General features: G+C 43.7%; 1 protein-coding gene across 6 annotated transcripts in view; it reads left to right on the plus strand.

Moving 5' to 3' along the window:
- Positions 1 to 2,756: 2,756 nt before the first annotated feature.
- ARL15 (ARF like GTPase 15) overlaps positions 2,757 to 23,957 on the plus strand; it is a 395,889-nt gene continuing 374,688 nt past the window's right edge. For 4 of the 6 annotated variants that reach the window (XM_073890916.1, XM_025867288.2, XM_073890917.1 and 1 more), the window contains exon 1: positions 2,757 to 2,904. In XM_073890916.1, coding sequence (XP_073747017.1) covers positions 2,857 to 2,904 — 48 coding nt within the window. In that variant the 5' untranslated portion in view covers positions 2,757 to 2,856. The remainder of the gene's footprint in view (positions 2,905 to 23,957) is intronic. The other 2 variants (XM_025867289.2, XM_073890919.1) reach the window with 2 other exon arrangements.

Raw genomic sequence — 23,957 nt, forward strand, 5'->3', positions numbered from 1 at the left:
TGGTTTGTCTCCCTCTCTGATTTCCTTATTTTTCCCTCCCTTCCCCTACGATCCTGTTTTGTTTCTTAAATTCCATATGAGTGAAATCATGTTGTGTGTTTCTCTGATTGACTTATTTCACTTAGTATAAAACCTTCTAGTTCTATCCACGCTGTTGCAAATGTTAAGATTTCATTTTTAATGGCTGAGTAATATTCCAGTGTGTGTGTGTGTGTGTACGCACATGCACACACCACCTCTTTATCCATTCATCCATCGATGGACATCTGGGCTCTTTCCATAGTTTGGCTCTTGTGGACATTGCTGCTTGGGATTTTTTATTTTTATTATTTTTATTTAAAGATTTTATTTATTTATCTGACAGAGACACAGTGAGAGAGGAAACACAAGCAGGGGGAGTGGGAAAGGGAGAAGCAGGCTTTCCACCGAGCAGGGAGCCCGATGCGGGGCTCAATCCCAGGACCCTGGGATCATGACCTGGGCCGAAAGCAGATGCTTAACCAACTGAGCCATCCAGGCGCCCCACTTAGGATTTTTTAATACATCAAACACAAGGTTTTCCTTGGTGTTAGAATGTACAAATATTGTGGAATATGGTGACTACTATGGTGCAGCCTTTGGAACTTGAGGTAAATTCATCTCCCTGCTTTGAGCTCATTTACTCATTCCTGGAAGTAGGATGAACCATGTTTAGCCTAATGGACCTTCTGTTGAGGAGTCTTTTAAGGTTAGCTTTCAAAGGAAGGCAGAAGCCAGTGGCTCCTGAGCGTTATCCTCCCTTGCATAGAAACTGATAGGCTGTTTAAGAGTCTGACTGGGCAGTAGTCAAGACCTCAATTTTTTAAGACAATGGACCAAAAGTGTCTCTTTGCTAACTCAAGCTCTTTATCTTATTTGCAGTATGCTTTTTCATGGAAAGGAAAAACAACAACAACAAACAAACCCAAAACGTTTCCAGTCTATTTGAGTTATTTTTGCTAGCAAATTTGAGAGGACTCCGACTTCTGCAGTCGGTTTCAACCAGCTGTGCTGTAGGTTTAGGGAAGCTCATCCCTTTAGAATCCAGGTCAAAATCTCTTCTAAATCGATGTTCTTGGCATTCTGATAAATCAGTCAAAACTGGATCTAATGGCTTAATGCAATTGAGTCAAGTTAGCTCCTGCATAGGCAAAAGTCATTGAAATTTCTGCAGAAGTTCAATTTACACAATTTTGTGTGCAAATCTGATCAACAAAGTCAAGTTCTGTACTAAGTGTATATTTGTCCTTCAGTTCCTTAAAAAAAAAAATTCTCTGGCCACAGGAATGCTCAATGTTTAGTAGAGGAAACAGGTTCGTTCATTCAGAGAGATAAGACAGAATACCCCAAATCACATGGCTCACTAACCTGAAGCTCCCTGTAAGGGGCTGCATTCCCTTCCTGCACATTTAGGGTGAATTCCATTGTTTGGCAGCTGCAGGTAAACTTACAGTAAGGAAATGCATTCTTGAGGATGCAAAAAGAGAAGATGCCAAGTTAGGGGGAAAATAAAAATCCAACCCCTAAACATTTATACAGTCGGCAGTCTCTTCAGAAAGATTTCAGATGAAGTTTTTCTATTAAAACATTTTTGTAGGGGAGCCCTAATAATACAGGTGAGAGCGATCCTTTCCGATCTCCAACTATTTGGGGGGTGGCTTGGCTGCAGTACTTCAGTCATGTGAGCCTAAGTTGGTATGTCTGGCATTGTGTGGTTGTTCAGCCTGAATCTTAAACAAAATCCAAATCCTGAGTGAGTGTTCTTATCTGGCTTCTTGACTGATTCAGACCTCCCTCCTCCCTTCATGGAATAGCAAAATCCCAAAGCCAATTTCGAAGTTATTTACCAGGAAATGCACAAGTCTCAAATGCACCTGCTTATACTCTTACCTCTTAACCAGGACAGCGGGTCACAACAGTGTATGACATAGGTCTTGTCAGAAAGCTGCTTGTTCTATTGCTCATTTTCTTTAGGGATGATGGATTTGTGCTCAGTGTAATTGGACTCTAAGCCTGTGAAGAACTGACAGCTTCTTTCCGGTGTTTGAGGTCTACCGTGTCCCTCAAAATTTTTTTCCCCCTTTCACGTGGTGGACAGGGAAATCTGAGGGCAACCTGGTGTTCTAAGGGAGCCTCCTCTGTTACCTCTGGCTGTGTCCTAAGCTTCTGTGTACCCTGAGGGATATCAGGCTGGAGCTGTCCGCTTCGAAGATTCACATCCTCAAGGTTGGGGGGGGGGGTCACAGGCCTGCCTGTGCAGAGTACATTCCTTAGGCGCCCCCTCGGTGCTGTCTAGAGGCCGCGGAGCCCGCAGGAAATCACTCCCGAGAGCGGCGTTAGGTGTCGGTGGCTACCACGCCTCCCGCTTCAGGGCTCGCTTCCTACTGAGGACGGGAGGGGATACTACGGCTCTCCGGCACTGGAGCACAGTTCTGCTCCGCTCTACCCGAACAGGCTGCTACGGAAGCACGCAGAACTCGGGCAGTTGCTGCAGCACCAGCCGATTTTCCGCTCTTCCCGGTTCGCTCTTCCGCCCGCGCAGCCCTAGCCCCCGCCCTCCGCGCAGCTCACAGGAACCAGCTCCCTCGCCGCTCCCGCGCTTCTCTCCTACCACCCGCAGTGGCCTGCTTTTTATAGGCACCGCAGCCAATGAGCGCTCTCCTTTCCTTCTGCCCGCCCGCCCAGCCAATCGCCGCGCCCCTTGTGTAATCTTCGGCTGCTCGGCTGCTCTCGGCTATTTTCGTTGTTGCTGGCTTTTTCAGGGGCTGCTCGCTCGCAGCCAGAGAAGCTGCTTTTTTTTCCGGGTTCGGAGCCGTTCCGGATGCTTTAGGCTGCCGGATGTCTGATCTCCGGATAACTGAGGCGTTTCTGTACATGGATTATCTGGTAGGTGCGGGACAGGGGTGGCGTGTCGTCTCTCGCACCCCGACGTGCCCGGTGTCCCTCCGCCTGGAGGAGCAGCCTTTTTGCTTCCTTGCTTTGGGATGGGATGCATTTGGGGTTCTTTCTCCTGCAGCCTGCTCTGGAGCTGTGCTGGGACTCCGAGTGGCCGCCGGCGGGGCGGAGGAGGGGGTGGTGGAGCTGACAGGTAAAGGTGTGGCCCCGGCCGCCCCCCTGCGGGGAGAGGGGCGTGCTGGGGGTGCGGGAGAGATGGGGCCGCGGCGGCGGGGCGTCCTCTGCCTGCGATCCGGTTCTTTGCTTCCCTCTGTGCTCCCCGCAAAGGACTTTCTTTCCTGGGAGGCAGGAGTTTTCTGCTCTCCCTTTAGCAGAACTCCAGGTACTATTAAAGAGCCATAACCAGAATGGCTTACTAAGTGCCCGGCAGCCCCGGTCATTTGGTTGTTATTAGATCTCTAAAGCTATGACCTCGGTCGCGGCGAGGTTTTAAAAGCACATTACCGTAAAGTAGACGGGACTAAACTACATCGAAGCCTGGTCGGGACTGGGTAGGGGCAGGCATTGTCCCACCGTTCCTGTCGTGGGTGCCTGTGGCTTTTACCCTGGATCCCAGCTGTGTTTTTAGGCCAGGCTTGTGCTGAGAAGTTTAGGTGGGAAGTGTCCCCACAATGCTGGGACTGAACATTATTTTAATAATGCACTCGTGTTTTTGTGGAATTATGCAAGCATCATGTATTGTTCCAGAAATTCTATTTCCCCAGAGCTGCATGTTTGTGTTCAGGGGGAACCTCACTGACATTGGCTGTGTTCGATCCTATACAATTACCAGGTTTACCTTGTTAGCTCTTCATGTAGAGTTGCAGTGGCTGGTTAAAAACATTGACCCTTCTGTGATCTTGTTGGACACATGCAGTCGGTTTTACTGTAGATTGTCCTGGCAGAGATTTGCCAGTGCCTTCTAGGAATTAAACTTACTGCTGTTCTAAGAAAGACTATGAAAGCTATCATGATCAAGAAACGCTGGACAAGGACGGGTTTTGTACTGTTTTCTTGTCTAGGACTTACTCTAGTTTATGTGAAGGAAATGTTTCCCCTAAAGCTTAATGGCTTGTTTTTGTTTTTTTGTGGGGAAGGATGGTGATTGAAGTAAATGCATGACCTTGTGAATGGAGCAGAGATAAAAAATTGAGTTCAAATTCTGTTTTGTTCATTTGTTGATGTCAGTTATCTTTGTGATAAAGGGACATTATCCACCCACACCTGGAGCTAGTTAAGGAGGTTATCTGATTATGCGTGTCCTTTAAAATTCAAAGTGCCATGTAGGTTAAGAGTTGCCAAGTGTTTTAGATTTTCTAAATTAAGTAACTGATTATTTTGTAGCTTGTCTTAATAGAATGCAGTACTATGGTTTTGTTTTGCAGTCCACTCAAAGCCAAAGTTTGTTGAGGGTAATTCCAAATAGGAAAGGGTGACATTACCTGTACTACTGAAAGCTAACTTTGGATACTTAAGTAGTTCCTAAAAAGGAAGTCTGGTGGTTCTGATCATTGTTATTTCTTTAGTGGATGAGTTTTAAATTTACAAATAGCATCACAAAGCGGAGGTGACAAAACCACCAAACCACTTGGGGTTCAAGGATTGAAAACTGGTTGATTACTCAGGTTAATTTCTAGGTGGATTATTTAAAGGTGGTGAATGATTGTTAGTGGGGCCTTAGGGTCCCTTAAAAGCAGATTAATTTGTCAGTTTAGTAACAGTTTTGTGTTAAAATCAATGGGCCCTAAATTTGACACAGCCTTTTGGTTTCACCTGCCATGCCCCCACACGCCCTATTGCATTGGTACTAAAAAATAACATTTTGTAACTTTAAGCTTTAAAAAAAGTCATAACTGCAGTGAAACTGTTAAATAAAAATCATTGGCTAATCGTTGGGGATGAGAAAATCTTAAAGGAAATAAGTCCCGTTTTTATGAGTGTGCCAAGTATCGCCTGTGAAAATACTTAAGAAAATCCTTAAACATGAAGTCCAGTTTTCCTGTCCAATTTCACTTAAAAGACAACTCTTCAGAGGCAGGTTTTTGTGTTTACTTCTTATCAACTCTGAGAAAATGAAGTGCCACATATCATTCCTCTCTTGCCTTTCAAATTGACTCATTTGCTTATACATAATCTTTATATGGTGTTCATTAAAAACCGATTTCTGGGAAAAAAAAATCAATTCTGTTGACTACATCTGCCATCTTATTTTTAAAACCAATTCACAAGTTCTTTGACTTCCAGAAAAAAAAAAATGCCCCTTTCCTGACAAGATTGGCTCTTCAGATTTTGCTGAGCTTGTGGACTAGAGCTCCCTGTCCACGCGCTTGACAGGCATACTGGTGTATGGTATCTTTTCTTTTTTAATCAGTGCTTGACTTTCCTTGTTGCTGCCATTGGAAGCTGGAAGAGGGAGCTGTGTGTATGTATTGTTCTTTGGATGGGATGTCATCACTTAACCTTTTTTTATGTGGAGGAGATTAGAAAGGAAGGGAAATGGGAGAAAGGTAGGTGCTATTTTTAGCAGCTTATAATAGGACTGTGGGTATTGAAACGAATGATGTAGCTGCCTGACCTTTGAGGTTGCAGTTGATTTTCTTAAAAGAAATGTTCTCAATTAGAGGTGACCAATAAGGTGAGGGACAGGGATAATGCCTTAATATTTAAGACAGGGCTTTTTAAATTCAGTTCAGGGTTATAGTGGTAATTTGCTAATTCTGAATAAATATCACCCAGTGCCCAGTATTTGTTGAATGAATGAGACCGAGGGACGGTCCTGCTTTTCTCACCAGCTTCTAAACTGAGACGAGATAAAATCTGTTTGGATTAGGTGTTTTGTTCTGGGGAATGCAGAATGTATCCTTTACACTTGAAGATTATCAAGATACTTTGTGTAGCCTGGGTGGCAATTTAAATATAAAAACCTCTTGTTTTCTGGTTAAGGAAGTAGGCTTAGGAGACCGCACACCTTTTCTCCATCTTCAGGATGGGCTTTAAAGGCCAATGTTCATACCGTTGGGTCTATGGGTGAAGATTTTTCTGCTGTTCCAACAGGCAGTACTGACATCTTGCTTTCTCTTGACAGGTAGAACTAGTGAGACTACGTGCAGAGCTTTTGAATAAAGTAGGAGAAAATCGAGTTGTAATGAAAGAGAAACACATCTACCAGGTTTTCCTGCTAGGTTGGTTGGACAAAATCAACTAATAGATTCCTTTCAGTTTCAATTTTTTTTTCTGTCCTAGCTCATGTTGATTGGTTAGGATTTTACCCTTTTCCCCCCTTCTGCCATCAAAACAGTAAAAATTCATTCTGCTTTGTGTAATGCCTATGATGATGGTTAATGAGATAATGGAGGGAAAAAAGGGATTTATAAACAGCACATTTTTTTTCAGATATAAAATGTTACTGTATTGTGATTACATCTCTTATTCTTCTACCTAAAGACCTTCATGATTTCTCACTGGTAAATGCTGGGCTAAGTTTTAAACTAGTGCTAGTATATGGAAAGATTTGGAGTGGTAATCAGCAAGCAGGATGTCATAAGACCCTTGATTGTTTAATACTATCACATGTTGATATTTTCATCCATTCAACAAATATTCATGGAACCCACTGCTCTGTGGATGGCCCTGAAAGTCATGGGAGGATGAGCTCCCAGCTGAGGTCCCCTTGGCTATAGGACTGCCAGGCATGTGGCTCTAGAGGAGTCCGTGGCAGGACAGGTTGCACAAGGAGCATTGGAGAGAAGGCAGCTTCCGATGTGCTCCCTGGCTTTCTGGTAGGCTTCTCATTTTACATGTTTTGTTTTATTGTGAACTAAAATGCAGAGTTAGACTCGAAAATATGACAACTGAAAATGGTTGATTAGTCTTGGATTCTAATTGTCAACTAATGATCACTGCATTTGTATATTGGGTTTATAATTTAAGGCCAGGGTTTTAGGTTTTCCATATAGATTGGTGAACCTGGCCTAGTTTCTTGGTCTGAGGCTGTACCTGCCATTATAAAGATTTGTGTGTCGGGGGGAAGATCAGATGAGAAGGTAGATAGGTCAGCAGAAGTACATAACCGTCTATAGAATAAAAGCCAACTGACCAAGAACAGAAACTCATGATCTACTTCAAACAACAGAGCCTATAGGTACTAGTAAGTTGTAAATGTGCCTATTTGAAAAGAAGAGTGAAGGCACATTTGGATTTTATCTGGTGCTCAGTTAAATTTAAAGTGTGGTGTGTTTAACCCTGAATGACTCTGAACATTATAAATTGTATAGTCAAATTGACTATAACATACAGGCCAAACATTTTTTAGTCTTAACTGCAATTGGATTAGTTATATAAATATTCTTTGAATCGTAAGATTAAAATAATGCAAGCACAGATCTACCATCTGGATTTGTCATGACACAAAAGTTTGAAGAACATCTGTGTATTGAGCAGGAACTCTGACGTGGAGGCATTAGCTATTTCTCCAGCTTCTGTTGCTGCAGTCTTAGAAGTCTGGAAGTGGAAGTCCTAGGAAAAGACCCACAGGAGAAATGATTCACGTTCTCTGGGAGCCTAAGCCATGCGATTACTGGCATGCAGAGGGGGGAGCTGGGAGCGGGTAGAGGGAGTGAAGCCTGAGTTTACTTATTGAGCACTTACCTATGTGCCAGATGACGACATAAATGCTTTCCTACGTAATGTCATTAAAATGAGGCTCAGAGAGGTGGTGTCATTTCCCCAAGTTCACATAGCTAACAGATAGGAAGCCTTCCTTCCAGCCTGGCGTTGAAGCTATTGGGAGACCGTTGAAAAAAAAATTTTTTTTAAAGATTTTATTTATTTGACAGAGACACAGTGAGAGAGGGAACACAAGCAGGGGGGAGTGGGAGAGGGAGAAGCAGGCTCCCCTCTGAGCAGGAAACCTGATGCGGGGCTCGATCCCAGGACCTGGGATCATGACCTGAGCCGAAGGCAGATGCTTACCGACTGGTCCACTCAGGCGTCCTGAGACCGTTGAAATTTGTACGATGTATTTCTTGTGAATACTGTGCTGCTGCTTAACTAAAGGGTAAACAAACAAATGAAAAAACCCAACCCAGGGGCCTTGAGGCTGACCAGGGTTCCCTGTTCTCAAGGGCTTGGCTTTGCTAAATGACTGTTAAGGAGAAGGCTGAATATAAACAACTGTGTTGTGTCCTGAGCTTCCTGTCCCACAATGTCCTGACTCTGGTCCCTGAGGTGACTGCCCTTCACCATCTAATATTTCTTCAAGTGACCACAAATGGATTTCTTGGCCACCCCGTTAGCCCCCTACTGTCACTGCAGGGGCACCTTCTTGCCTGTCACAAGCCCTAGTTCTTTTTTGAAGAGGTCACTGAAATGGAGGACCTAGTTGTCAGTTTGATGTCTGCTGTGCTTCTTTATCACATGCTGCCAGGGAAGCGAGACTGTCCCCGCAGACACTAGGCCCCTAGTAGCCTCTTGCTTACAGATTTTAGTTGGGCAGACTCCCCTGATACTTACTATAAATAATTTGTTTCTGAGGTAGACTGGAAAGAAGGAAAGATTTTTAGGGAAGTTCTGGTAAGTGCATGGCAGAGAACAAGGAAACAGCAGTTTCCTCTGATAACTTCTTACAAGTTGAATTAAGATGGGCTTTTATTTTCAGGTCTACAGCCCCCTTTAGTTCTGCTGTGGCTCTCCCCCTGGCATCTGCCCAGATGCTTCCAGTGTTTGGATGAGGCTAGGAAGCTGAGTTCTTGTTGACCTTAATTTCAAGTGTCTACAAAGTGTCTGAGCATGTTTACTTCTAGCAGGGCTGCCTTCAAGGGCACGTGGCTGTGGGGGGCCTAGGCTTCGAAGGGCCCCACACTTGGTTTAATGCTCTGGGCTTACCATCCTCTAAATCTTTGATGCTTTGCAAACATTTTCATTTTGCACTGGCCCTCACAAATTATGTAGCCAGTTCTGACTTCCAGTGCTAAAGTAAAGACATGTGGAAAGCCCTTGAATGGCCCCCGGGTGATGGCTATCACTGGAGTCCGTCCCCTACATCAGGGCAGAGTCCCTGACCATCTTGATCACCACCACCAGAATCGGAGGGGACTGTGTACCAAGTATGGTGCAAAATGTCTTGCTCCTGTCGCCTAACTTCATCCTCCCACCAGTCCCGTTAACCAGATACTACCGACTTAAAAAACACAGCCTTAGAAAACAGGGAACTTGGGATCAATGAGGTGGTTATTGGCCAGTGGAGTGTCGGGGCTACCCGGTGGTGAGCCTAGCTTGGTGGATTCCAAGCCCATGCTCGCAAGCATGTAGTACTGCCTACCTAATAGTTGTTGAGAGGACGAGTGAGGGGGACAGCAGAAATCACAGACACAGGGCTGGCAATTGAGGGGTCACTTGATTGCTGTCCCATGGCTTCTTGGGGGAAGCCCTCCCAGGAGTGTAGGGACAGCCCAGTTCCTGCTGGGGCAACCGCGTGGGTTTGTGCCTTCAGGTGAGCCAGCGTACTTAGGGATTTTGCTTTAATTTGTGTAACTACTTTCCTCCCCTCTTTTTGCATAAACGTGTGTGTTCTGCTTTTTGGCTCACAGCCAAACACACCAACATGGTTTTGAGAGGAACCATTTGAAAAGTTGGATTTGCAGGCCAGTCTCATTTATCAGGTTCCTTTGTACCTAGATTTCCTGGGCACTGTTCTGACCTCTGGACTGCTTCTCTCAGGGTTGAGGACTTACCTCGAGTAATTTTGTTCCTGTCTCCCCCGAGAGGGATTTCTGGGTGTTTTTTCAGTATGGTAGCCACTTCCCTGGCCTCACTCTTGGGGAAGTGGATGACCGTCTAGAGTCCTCCTAGGACCATTGACTGAGGCACAGAAGGACTGTACCGGTTCCTAATCATGGAGTCAGGAGCTAAAACAAAATACAGCTCTTTCAAAGTTTTATTTTTAATACAAGTATTTGAAGTACAAGTATTCAGAAAAGTACAGAAAATAATAAAACCTACTTCTATGTACCTACCTCTGTGAACAGTTGTTAACATCTTGCCATTTTAACTTCAAAACTGCTTTAAAAAAAAAAAAATAACACAACTTTAAGCCTAGAGCTAAAGCCTGCTCCTCCCCCTTCTCTATACTGAAGTTAGTGGGTGTCATTCTCATGCAGTGTTTTTGCAGTTTTACATTTGCATGTATGTATAAAGAATATACTAACAATAGGTTAAATATAATTTTACAGAAATTGTAACCTACCACCCTTCTTGAAACTTTTCTGTTTCTGAGATCAATAAATGTTGCTCGTATATATCAGTAGATACTTGTTTTTGGTTTCTGGTTTGGGTATTACCATTTATGCTTCTATATGTAGGGATCTTATTTGGATTTTGTGAGCAGCTTAGAAGAGAATAGGTGTTGGTTTTGAGGCATGCTTTGTATATGTTTACTTGTTAGTACTACATGGTGAATCCTATAAATGAAATTTTATTTGTACTTCAGTATTATGATTCCTGTTTTACAGTTGATGACAATCATTTTGTAATACTGTTAACATATCTACACGTATATACACCTATTCTTGCCTATGTAAGGACAGATTATTTTGATACCATATTATTAAAGTAAAAGGAAATTTGGAAAGCACAATGGGGGGGGGAGAAATTGTAATCCAGTAACCCAGAAAGAACCAGTTAACATTTTCAGCCCTGCATCATAATGAAGATAGTTTCATAACCTGCTTTTTACTTCTATGAATACTTAAAATTTAAGTTTCTCTTCATTAGTTTCCTGCATCATATACTGACAAACCATAATTTTCTTTCTTTTTTTTTTTTTAAGATTTTATTTATTTATTCATGAGAGAGAGAGGCAGAGGGAGAAGCAGGCTCCCAGCTGAGCAGGAAGACCGATGCGGGACTCAATCCCAGGACCCTGGGATCATGACCTGAGCCGAAGACAGATGCTTAACCGTCTGAGCCACCCAGGCGCCCCAAACCATAATTTTCTTAACTAGTCACCTTTCCATTAAATATTTTATATTTGTTTGATTTTTGGCTGTTATAAATAACACTGAAATGAATATTCTGCATAAATTCTGGATATTTTGTGCTAGTGCATTGTAAGGAGTGGTAGTTCTATGGTACTTAAATGAGTCTACTACCAAAAGCAGTTTCAGTGCCAAGTAAGTTTAAAAACTGGGTCAAAGTAAAACAAGTTTCTGTGTTGTACAGCCTTTAATATGCAGATTACATGGTGAATCTCTCAAAGAGGGATTATTACATACAGCGTTTCTAATCATCTGGAGTGTTTTTGCTTTATGATCAAATTCTAGAAATAGAGTTGTAGGGTCAAAAGATACCTGCATTTTAAAGCTTTTGATACTGATTAAATAAATCAATATTAGTAAAGTGCTTAGAACTGTGCCTCCATGGAATTAGCCAGTGTTTAAGGCAAAGTTACGTAATAAAGTTTGTGATGATTATGATTAATTAATACTTGAGAATTTGCTCTCTGGTTCTGCAGGAAGTGCTTAATACGGGATTCTCATGTTCCTTTAGCCCTTTCATCAACCCTGAGCAGTGTTGGAGTATTTATTCCTGTCTTGTGGTTGAGGAAACTGAGGGTCAGGGGGAATGGTGTCCTCACAACTGCCTCACTGGTCGTAAGGGTTGGTGACATGTCCATGATCTTAATCTGTGCCTACTATTGCGACAGAGAAGAAAAAGAACTTTGAAGTTCTTTATTTGATTCCTAGGCATTCCACCTATTACTTGGGTGATCTAAGGTGTGTTCCAAATATCAGTCCATAGCAACATGGAAAAATCAGGAAAGTGTTGCAAAGTAATCATAAATTTAGAGACTTAAACTTGAAATATTGCTTCAACTTCTTGTAGATGTTAGAATATATGGTCTACTCTAAAATTAGTGAATCATAGTGTCTCTCTCAAAATGTTTTTACCTAGCAGAGTAAAAAGATGGCATTCCTGTATTAGTACTCAAATTTGTTTGGATGAATGTGTATATATATTTAGAATGTACTTATTTCTAAAATGCCAAATCCTGGGAACCTGGTCTAAGACAAATTACTCTGAACCACAATTTTCTCATGTGCAAAATTCAGACAGCATCAGAGGTTGCCTCTGTGATGATTAGCACTAATAAAAACATAATAAAGTGTACTTAAAAAAAATCACATTAGATTTTTCTATACTGATTGGTAGGAGTCCATATGACTCAATGTAATGGTGTCAATAGAATGTAGAGAGAGCAAGTCTTCTAAGTCCTTGATTTCTCCCGCCTCCTGCCCTGCATCAGTGACACCTTTGGGATTTTTTTCCTCTTCAAAACTGGCAGTGTACAATCTTTGTGGAGTTAACTAAACATCATGTAGGAACACATCCTTTCATGTACATTTTAAGAGCTGGACGTTAAAAAGTTGTCCTTGTCCTTGGATAAAACACGTTTTTTGGTCTGTTCTACAAAAAGAAAGGTCCCAAAAAGAATGTTAAAGTTGATTTTTTTTTTAAACTATCACTTTTTGTTCCTTCTTTCTTCCTGTTATGATTCAGAGGTTTTTTTTGAAGATCTCAACTATGACTAGTAAATGATATTTATAAAACTTAAGTGCTTTTTGAGGGTTGAATGAGATACTGTATTGCACTGAACATAAGGTATTCTATAAAGCTACAGTGCATCTATCTTTTTTCTAATTTTTTGTTTACTCAATTTTAATTGTGCACTTGAAGTTACACCTCAAGTCTTAAAGTACAGCTAAATTTATATGTACCTGTATCTTGTTATCACCCCCAAAATGGAGATGTAAAACCTTTCCAACACTCCAGAAGGCTCTCATGTCCCTTCCTGTGCAGTACTGACCTAGATTAGTTTTGCCTGATTTTGAACGTCACATAAATGGAATCACAAGTATACTTAGGATTTCTTTCAGCCTGCCTGTGTAATTCATCCACATTGTATGGATCAGTAATTTGTTCCTTTTTGTTGCAGTGTAATTATGAATATGTTATTACTAGTCCATTCTCTTATTGGGCATTTAGACTATTTTCACTTTGAGGATATTTGGAATCTTCTACAAACTTTCTAGCACATACTTTTGGTGGATATATTAATTTCTGTTGGGTAGAATGGAATTTCAGGCTCATTGGGTACATGTATGTTCAGGTTTACTAAATACTGGCAAACATTTTTCCGAAGTGGCTGTACCAACCAATTGGACTTCTACCAGTATAAGAGTTGCAGTTATTTTATATCATCACCAATACTTGTATTGTCAATCCTTCTCTCTACCCATTCTGATGGGTGTGTACTCCAAAGAAATTTAAAGTTGCCCAAAGCTACTTCCATATGTTCAGGCATGAGAGTAATGTAATACAAGAGGATTATAAGGCAGATTTCTAATTTCGTGAAGTTACTGGCCATATTCTGAAATGACTGCACTGTTCAGCTGTTGGTTCACTTAAATTCTGATGTGCTACAGTGGTACCATGGGAGTTAACTGACCTGATTTTGTTCCTGGCTTTGCCACCAACCAGGTGTGGAGGTTTGTGCAAGCCAGTCAGTCTCATTAACTTGTTTCTTCATCTATAAAAAGATGGGATTAATTAGGTAATCTCAAATGTTTATTTCATTTCAAAAGTTTTTAGTCCTTTTATATCCTTCCCGGAATAGTTATCTTTCTTCCATTCTTCTAATTTTATTAAGTGATAGAGTTGCTTTGATGTAATTTATCAGTCATTCACCGAAACAACTAATTTTTATGAGCCTTTTCGGTTCTGATGTGGTCCTGGCACTAGGGATATATAAGTGAGCCATTGGCCTGTTGTCAGGGAACTTACACTCTTAGAGATGAAAAATAGGCAATTACATTTTGGAGTGGCATATTCCATTTAGAGGGAAATAAAGGTTACTGAGGGAGTGTCTGAAAGGAAACTTAACCTAGACTTGAGGGACCAGGAGAGCTTCCCAGAGGAGTCATTTTTAATCTGCAGTGACAGGGCTAGGCAGAAGGAACAGCTTGTGCAGAGACTCAGGGGTAAGTCACCCCATCACTTCAAGGAACTCCCAGGGCTCGGTGTGGCTGGAGCAGAGTCAGGAGCAGTAGACAGACAGGGAGCTGCAGAACCCAGCTAGGGTCACATCATGGGAACCTTCAGAGTCTGCCTGGACAGACCTGGGCAGATCTGGCTGCCCTGTGAGGGATGGGAAAGGGAGGCCAGACTGGAGCAAGAAGACCAAGTTAGGAAGACGTTTTCCTGGTTCAGGAATGAAATGATGGTATTCACCACCAGGTAAGAGGAGGACGGATCGACAAAAGGAGATGCTTTTAAGAATTGCTGGAATTCCGTAATTGGATGTAGGAGGCGAGAACAAAGATTTCAGAGAATCCTTAGGTTTTTGGTTTGAGCATTATTATTCTGGTTCTCTATTATTGCATTAACAAACCACCTTCAAAGAGTGGCTGCGCACAATAACTAGTCGACTCATGAATCTGGCGGTAAATTGGGGCCAGCTAGGCCGGTTTCGCTCAGATCCCTTATGAAGCTACAATCAGATGGTGACTGGGGTCATCTCAGATCTTCTTCATACACTTGTCTTGCATTTGGGCTTGGGAACAGCCAAATAGCTGGGGGCTTGAAGAGCGTGGACTCCTGGGGCGTCTCTCTGCATGTGGTCTCTCTCCATGCTGCATCAGAGTGATTGTACTTCTCATGCCCAGGCTGAAGGCTCACTGTGAATGTACCAAGAGAAACTGGCAGAAGCTGCCAGTCTTTTCTGCCCTAGCCTAGCATCTTGTTCATCAAGGCAGTCCCACAGGCGAGCTCAGGGTCAGGGGCAGGAGACAGACACCACCTCTTGATAGGAGGAAGGTGAAGAATTTGTGGGCACCTTTTAAAACCACCACAGGTATTGGGGTGGCTAGTGGGTTCATGTACTGGGATAGGTAACCCTTGAAGGAATGGCGTGATAGGGGAAAGTGAGGAATTTGATTTTGGTTGAGTCTTTGAGTTTTTGCTGCTTGTGCAAAATCTGAGTTGAGATTTCATGTAGGTTGGTGGGCACTCAGAGAGGACTTCTGGAGATGAAGTAAAAAACAGTAGGTCACATTTATTATTACTTGCCATAGACTGTATTATATTATCATGTGGGAGTCACAGTGTTAAGTGTTTTTCATGTATTTCTTATTACTGTTATTTTAGAGATTAGAAAAAACAGGTCTAGAGAAATGGAGTGTCCTGCCCGTGGTGCACGGGAGCTAGAACTTGAACTCTGGTTGGGCTAATTCTCTGACCTCCCAGTCTTCACCACATAGATGATACCTGAAGCCACAAACGAGCCCGCCCTTGGTGGGGGTGGGTAGGGGGGATCGTGCAGAGTGGGAAAGGAGGAGTCCCCAGAAAGCCCAGTGTCTCGGTTAATGCTGGCAATAGTAGGCAAGCAGTTTTTGTGGGTTAGGAAGAAAGGAAAGGAACCAGAAAAGGAGGCCGAGAGAGAAATGAAAGGTTGGGGGAAAAAAAAAACCCCGGGGAGTGTGGAGTCAAGCAGGCTGAGAAGGGAGACCCTTTCCAGAATGAGGAAGTGGCCAGTTGTGTTAAATGTTGCCCTGAGATCATGAAAATAAGGAGGGAAAGGTGGCCACTGGACTGGAGTCTGGTGACCTGGGCCAGGGTGCGCTCAGGCCTAGTGGGAGCGAGGCGCTGACACTGCTGCCGTGAAGTCTGTCAAGGAACTGCACGGTGAGGGGGGAGGACGGAGCCAGAGCTGGAGCGGCTGGAGCGCGCGAGGGGCGCCCCCTCCCTCTTTACCTGCGACCCAACCTGAGACGGATAAATGCTGATGACGTAGAATAGTAGGTCCCTTGGCTGATGGTGACTGAAATGTGATGGGGTAGGGGCTTGAGCTGCGTGGGCTTGGAGCTCCAGAGCCAGGGCGAGTGCTGACCAGGGAACTGGAAGCGTTGGTCCCTGCGCACTGTTGAGATCAGAAGCCATGACTGAACAACGACCCGAATCTGGCGGGGTTGTGAAAACAAATTTTTTTTTTTCTTCCAGATGTTTAGGACAATAGCAAGACCATGGTTGAAGTGATAGGCCATGAGCTGAGTCATTGGAAGGAAGGGCAAACAGAAGGTAAAGGATACATAAGGGACTGGTGGTCTTGATGAGGCTGAATGATAGGTGTCATCAGGAGTGCTCAGAAAATTGGAGGGAAGGAGAGTTCAATGCGGTCAGACAGAAGGGTGTATGAGCTTAAGATCTCAGAGGTAGAGTGTCTGAGGGGAAGCTCTAGTGTGGCTATGGTTGGCAGTGGAAAAGATGGGAGGTTAGGGGAAGAAGAAATACAGCCAAGGCTTTGGATAGAGTATGCTCATAGATGGCCCAGTTGCTAGGACCATAGTAGGACTCCAAGCAAGAGTTCAGATAGCCTCAGTGAATGAGGTGAAGGTCGGTCCGTGTCCTTGACAAGGAGAGGTAGAGAGCAGTAGATACTAGAACTCCTTGTCCTCAGTCTTTTTTTTTTTGTTCCTTAAGATTTATTTTAGAGAAAAGGAGCATGCATGGGGGGAGGGGCAGAGGGAGAGAAGCAGACTCCCCGCTGAGTATGGAGCCTAACAGGGGCTCTGTCTCAACACCCTGAAATAATGACCTGACCGAAACCAAGAGTCAGATGCTTGAGCCACCCAGGCGCCCCTCCTTGGTCTGAGTCTTGAGAGGAGTAGGAGTGGTCTGGAGAGCCTTGAGGATCTCAAGGGAATTGAGGTAGGCCACACGGTGGAGGGGATGTTTCACAAAGCTCTTGTGGGTGTAGAGGAGTTTCATGGTTCACCTACTGCTTCAACTGCCAGGTTAAGCTACCCGGATTCACCTTCACTGTACCTTTGGCAAGTTACTTCTCAGTGCTTCACTTTATTCCTCTGTGAAGTGGGGGATAGGAAGAGTAATTCCCCCTTGGGTTTGGTGAGGATTCACTGAAATAATGTATTCTAGAACAGTGCCAGACACCCTCTCCTCTGGTGCTTCCTCTTGCTCATCGTCAGAGCAGAAAATGCCTGCCAATATCAACAATGAAGGTATTTTTTTAAGTTGAGGTGTAATTGAGGTGTACAACACAATGATTCAATATTTGTATAGATTGCAAAATGAGCGCCACGATAAATCGAGTTAATATCCTTTACCATACATAGTCACAATTTTTTTTCTTGTGGTAACTTTGTAGATGTATCAAATATTCAATACAGTATCATTCACTAAAGTCACCATGCTGTACATTTGTCCCTAGGACTTCTTAATTTAATAACTAGAAGTTTGTAGCTTTTGACTCTTTTTACCCATTTGCCACCCTCCAAAGGCTGCCTCGGGCAAATACCATTCTGTTCTACCTATCTGCGCACTTGTTTTTGCCTTTTTTGAGTCCACATAAGTGAGGTCCTATCATAGTTGTTTTTCTCTGACTCGTTTCACTTAGCATAATGCCCTCAAGGTTTGCAGGCACTTTCTAAGGGCCCTATGAGGTAGATACTAGTATCAGCTCCATTTTTCAGATGTAAAAACTGAGACCTGGAAAGGTTAATCAACCTGCTTCAGGAAATACACCATGGCAGAGGGCTCTCTGGAAAGGCTGGGGAGGGAGACTAGTGTGAGAGTGGCTTGTTGGAGAGGAGGCACCGGGCAATGTGGGGTCAGGGCAACTGTAATGTGAGGTGCTTTCCCAAGGTAGGTGCTTGCCCCAAAAGACGTTGATCTAGCAATTCTCTGGTTAGGCGGTTGGGAGAAGGTTAAGTCCAAGCTAGTTGTGCTGTGGAGGGGGTCCTAGTTCAGATAAATAAACCCACAGCTCAATTCTTAAGACCTTCTGCCTATAATTTTCTGCTTAAGAGGAGTTGAGCTTCCAAGGGCGTCCTGGTCCCTGGAGGGGGAGGAGACTGGACTCTTGGGGGACTCGGTTGCTGTATCTGTCACACAAACCTCATCTTCTTAGGGGGCTCCCAGGGCCGGGATCCCTGCTGGCACCAGGCTCCCAGGGCAGAGAACTGGTGGTCTGAAGGGCCGAGTCCAGAAGCTGTTGAAGATGGTCCAGGCTGAGGCCTTTCAACTGGACTGAAAGCTGGTCTCAGGCAGCTTGTGGAGCCAGTTTTTCTGAAGGCAGCCTGCTTGGGGCTGTTTTGCTAGAGCAGCCTGGGAGGTTAGTCTGCGTGTGCTGTGTCTGGAACTATTGCATAGTAATCTGGATGTGTTTGTAAAGCCGAGATGGCCCGTATGATCCTGACTCCACCTCCCCCCAACCCCCGCTTCAAGAGCTAGGATTGCAGAAATAGTTTTTGGTTGTTGGCGAGTTCCCCTTTTCCCTCCTAGTCTCATTTAAGTCGCCTTCTCCCAGCCTTTCGCTACCGAAACTGAATTGAGGCTCCTTCCAGGGCTGCTCTGGGGGCTGCCTTAGATAGTTAGACATACTGGATGCTGCAGGGGTGTCTGGCCTAGGGGGTCAGTGTGGCTGAAACCCAGCTCCTGATCGGCCTGCTAAGGTATCCATTGTGCCGAGAGGTACTAATGGGCCAGTCACAGCCCTGCCTCAGGCCTTGGTTCCTGGATCTGTTACAGGACAAAGCATGGTGTGTCATAGTGCAGGGCTGGGTTGTGGGCCTCGTTGTTTCCAGAGGTACCTGTGTACAGGTACACAAGACGGCTGCGAAGTCAGTGGTTGGGCTGAGAGGCTGTACAGAGAATGATAAAGGACCTAGACCTTGGGGGCCACACTGCCTGCTTTTGCATTCTCTGGTTGTCACCTGCTGTGCATCTCTTTGCCCCATGTTCCTCGTATGCAAGATGGGCATAGTAATAGTACCTCCATCAGAATTAAAATATAGAAAGCATTTAAAAGTCTAGTATCCTAAGCACTGTTAAAGTGCTATTATTGAACTACTCTTCTGCCATTATTGGACTAGGACTTTTTTTTTGTATGATAGTTTTTTTTATTAAAGACTTTATTTATTTGACAGAGAGCATAAGCAGGGGGAGTGGGAGAGGGAGAAGCAAACTCCCCACTGAGCAGGGAGCCCAAGGATCATGACCCGAGCCAAAGGCAGATGCTTAACCGACTGAGCCACCCAGACGCCCCTGGACTGGAACTTTCTTTCTTTCTTTAGATTTTTTTTTGTCAGAGCACAAGCAGGGGGAGTGGCAGGCAGAGCAGGTAGAGGGAGAAGCAGGATCTCTGCCAAGGAAGGAGCCCGGTGTAGGACTCGATCCCAGGACCCTGGGATCGTGACCTGAGCCGAAGGCAGACGCTTAACCCACTGAGCCACCCAGGCGTCCCTGGACTGGAACTCCTGTCACTGAAAAAATTCTAGTCCGGTTCCATTCATTTTTCCAATGCCAGCTTTTCAGAAATCTTCCTACCCCATCTAATAAACACCGTACAGAGTACTGGGTTAAAGATATTGTAGCTGCTTAGTTAGTGTTCTAAGTGGCTGCTATTTCTGATTTCCAGGGGAGAAAGGTCCTGGCGTAGCCCACAGTGGCCTGCACCTGTCTGTAGACCAGCTGTGCTTGGAGCTACGACCTGAGTTTGGCTAAATGAGATGATTCCCTTTAAACTTAGCAGGCACTTTTCTGAGGTCCTTCTCTAGACTCATGGTTCCAACAAAAGTTGAGTATTCCAAACAGTTTGGAAGTCAAGTTTCTGCTTTTGAGAACTTGTCCCCCTAGCATGTGCTTGCTTTGCCAGCTCTTTTATCCCTCCTTCCTTAGAAATGTTTCCAGAAAGGCCGTGTGTGTTGTAGAGGACAGAGTACTGGGCTCACTTACTAGGCCACACCTGTTGTAGAGAACGGAGTACTGGGCTTATTGGATAACTGTTGCAGTTCTTTGTCATTTGGAATTTTTCTTGACTGCAGCTAGTTCTTTGTTCAAGTCCCTGTGCTAGGTGTAGGAAACCTCTTGGAATTATTGAATTTCTGTTCTATTTTGTATAGAAATTGTACATCCTGCGGTTCACCAATAAAATTTCTTAGTGTAACGTAAATGTCCCCATGACTTGTTGGGTTTTCAAGTTGCATTTTTTAAAGACTTGTCGTTTAGATACGATTATTTGATCCTTCCCGGGTTTCCTTTGCATTTCCTGACTTTTTCAGGGCTCCTACAGACCTGGCCTTGGGCTGTGGGCAGGATTATATCTTGAGCTTGAAGTACAACTGTTCTCTATTTCTGTGGACTCGGACTGCCATTTTTCTGTAGCCTGAGTGTGTAGGCAATAGTGTCCTGTGTGAGTGGTGCTTTAGTTTTCCCAATACATCTTGATTTGAGGAGAATGCTAACTGTATTGGTTATCCTTGGAAATACCCATAGACAAATATTTTCCATTCCTTGTCTTCTCAGTGCTCCTAGTTTTATCATAATTATATGAGCTTAACTGTCATCTATTTTTTTTAAGATTCATTTATTTATTTTTGAGAGAGTGAGAAAGAGAGAGAAAGAGTACATGGGGTGGGGGGGGGGTCAGAGGGAGAAGCAGACTCCCTGCCGAGCAGGGAGCCTGATGCGGGACTCGATCCCAGGACTCCAGGATCACGACCTGAGCCGAAGGCAGTCGCTTAACCAACTGAGCCACCCAGGCGCCCCATGAGCTTAACTGTCATCTAAATAGTTGCATAAAACAGACTAACGCTTTTCTCTTTTGATTCCATGACGAGAATAGATCTTCAGTTGCTAATTTTAAAACTCTTGAAATAAGATTCTTTGTTATATAGGAGAACACAAGTATAATGAAATGAGTTGCTAAAAAAGTCATAGAGAGCTGTGTAGGAAGTGATGCATATTTTAATTCTTCATACAGAAGTCTTGAAAACCAACATAAAAATGCATGATTAGGAAGAAATGATGGAGATGAAGAATCAAGGTGTAACAAGCTCATTGAAGGCTTGATTCTCTCCTCTTTTTTAAAGCAATTCTCTTCCACTTCCCGAATCCAGAGTGCTGAGTTCATGTCGGAGGCAAAGATTATTTATCCCAGTTGCTTTATAGTATTGCGGTAAGTGATATTAAAACAATAGTAACAAATGAATATTCTAAGAGTAGGTGTGGGTAGCCTTTTCCTGGGTGTTCAAAATTAATGACTTCCACAAAACAGCATTTTAATCCCTGTTTATTTGCTTGAATTGGAACACTGACTTCACATCCTGGATTTTAATTCCGATGTACAGCCCTGTGCTCAATTACTGAGCTACAACAAGAAAAGGGATCTGTTAGGTTTTAAAATATCCCATGAAGGATAAATGTCAAATTAGTTTTGGGAGAAGAAAAGCCCTACACTTCTTCCCTCCCCACCTCTCCCTTCTATCTAATGTTCCTTACTCCAATACTTGAGAGCTTCATGTTTGGTAGGTACTTGGGCACCATAGATAACACAAGGATAACCCTATATCTGCTGAACTATAGCCTGAAACATCGACTATAATACAATTCTTTGCTTGTGGGGAAAACTCCAGTTGGTGGGCTACAACAGGGTGGACACACCTTTTCTGTAAAGGGCCAGCTAGTAAATATTTTAGGCTTTGTGGGCGCTACAGTCTGTTTTAACTATACAGCTCTGCCATTGTGGCAGAAAAGCAGCCAGACATAATACATAAATAGATAGATGTGGCTGTGATCCAATGAAGTATTATTTACAAAAACAGGCAGTGGGCCAGATTTGGCCCATGGGTGATAGTTTGTCTACTTCTGGGCTAGTAGTATAAGATTTACCTCCTTGAAGGGAGGTAGTTCATGATTTTTTTCATTGGCATCAGAATTTTGGTTTTTGTACTTGCAGGACACCTTTAAAAGGAGACCATAGGATCAGTGGCTTCAGTCATTTGAAGGACTGTCCTGTGAATCTTCAGAGGCAGACTATAATAGGGTCAGAATTAAAGGAAGGCAGGTATTGGTTCAGGTTAAGGAACCTTCTTGGAAGGTTTAGCCATTGGCTGTGAATAGGAAATGACAAAGCAGAGGCTGCTTCTGACTTGTTAAGGACATTATAGAAGGGGTTCATGGATTGAGTGAGAAGGCAAAGTAGATGCAAGATTTCTCTGTTTTTCCCCTGCTTATCAGTTGGTCCTGTCTCTCTGCTTACCATGAGTTATTTAAAAATCACTGTGGTGTAGGGGAGGATTTCAAATGTTTCTTTTCATTTAAATGGTGGAACTCTTTCCTTCTAACCCATTTTATGCAGAACTCAGATATTTAAAATTATTATACATGATTTTTACAAACTTACGATTCCTCTCTCCTTATAGTGTGTTCTAGATCAGTGAGGACAGTGAAGCTGTTTTGATAAACACAAAACTGAATTTAGATTTAGATGATTTTTAACTTCAATCCATTTAGCTGGATGAGAACCGAGGGATTACCTTCCTGGCTCATTTGGTTCTACGTTTCTTTTTTGTGACATTAAGGGAAAATAGGATTGTAATGGAATCACAGTTGCAAAGTTTACAGATTTTAAAGTAGCTTCATCTTAAATCTTCCATCAGAAGGCAGAATACAGGTTTTATTCTGAGGCTTGACCCTCCCCCCACAAAAACTCCTTACCCTGGCAGCACAGGGAGGGGTGTGTGGGTGGTCTCCAGTGTGTTAAAAGTTCACGTACAGTACATTGGAGTATGCTTTTCTTCATTTCGGTCTCTAATAAAAATTCAGTTCCCTTTATAGAAACATTTCTTAAATATCCAGCTGCCTCTTTAGAAGCCCTGTCAGGGGTGTAGTTTGAAAACCACTAGTTCGGAATCAGACCTAGGTGGAAATCGAAGTTCTGTCCCTTCGCAGCCATGTGCTGGTAACTCCTCCTCAGTGTTTCATCTGACGGGCCTTAGAAATGCCCCCGTTGCTCAAGTTGTGAGGACAGAGATGACCTTGCAAAACACCCAGCACATAGTAATCTCTTAATAAGTGTCATTATAAGATAATCACGGGCATGGTTTTAAATTGTGTGTGGCTCCATATGATTTCATGAAACTATGGTTTCATTTGCCTTTATTAACCATCTTAAAGGCACCCTTGACTAGGAACTCTGCCCTCAGAAATGACAATTACTCAACTGAAGAAAGTGGCTTGCAAGGGGCTGTACCCACTGTTATTTGTGGGTTGTAATTCCGTCATCTGGCCGGAGACTGAAAAATGGGGTTTAGGGGAGACCAACCCTCCCAGAGGCAGAGGATAGGAGTTTAAGAGGCTTGCTTATCCACACAATCAGAAACAAGGGCGAGGAGTATGCAGACTTCACTTACAAGGACTTTTTTTTTTTTTTTGGTTAGCTGCCCTTATCTGCCTGTCTCTTATTAATTAGCTATAGAAGCCATGCAGTAAGAAGGGCCAGCATGCACACCTTTGGAGAAGGTGGGCGGCAAGGTTGTGAACAGCAAGGAGAGAGGGCTTGTGCTACCTGGCAGTCAGACTTTAGGGACGGGGATAAAACCTACAAGACAAAAGTAGTGACCCTTGGGGAAAAAAGGGAACTAGGTGGAGTCCCTGGAGACCAAAGTAGGTAGATTCTAGCCACCTGAGTTGGTCACAGGCAGCCCTGGGAACTCCCAAGTAGTTCCCCCAAGCACCTTGATTGGGGTCATTTGTCTTCAGCAAATGTAAGAAAGTGGTATGTCTGTTCACAGAAGTCATGAATTTGGGGGGTATCTGATGCTGAAGAGTGGCCCAAAGAAACTGGTCTTGAAGCCAAATTCCAGAGGGAAGCTGGGCAGGATCCTGTGGGGCCAGGAGGTTATCCTAGGGAGTTGAGTGAGTGTCATTTAAGATTACTCTTAAACTAATAAGTGGTTTTAAGCAGGAAGCGATAGGACCTGATTGGCATGTTGAATCTTGTTCTTTCTGCAACAGCATGGAGACTGGATTATTCAGAGGCGAGGGGGCGGGTGGCTGGGGGACCTGTCAGGGACACTGTCCAGCAGCAGATGTAGGTGGCTTGGCCTGGACTTCAGTGAGTTTGAGGGAATGTCTCTTCTTTGCCAAGCACC

Source organism: Callorhinus ursinus, unplaced genomic scaffold (assembly GCF_003265705.2).
Source record: "Callorhinus ursinus isolate GAN/ISIS: 27379988/994484 unplaced genomic scaffold, GSC_fseal_2.0 scaffold3, whole genome shotgun sequence".
Classification (NCBI taxonomy): domain Eukaryota; kingdom Metazoa; phylum Chordata; class Mammalia; order Carnivora; family Otariidae; genus Callorhinus; species Callorhinus ursinus.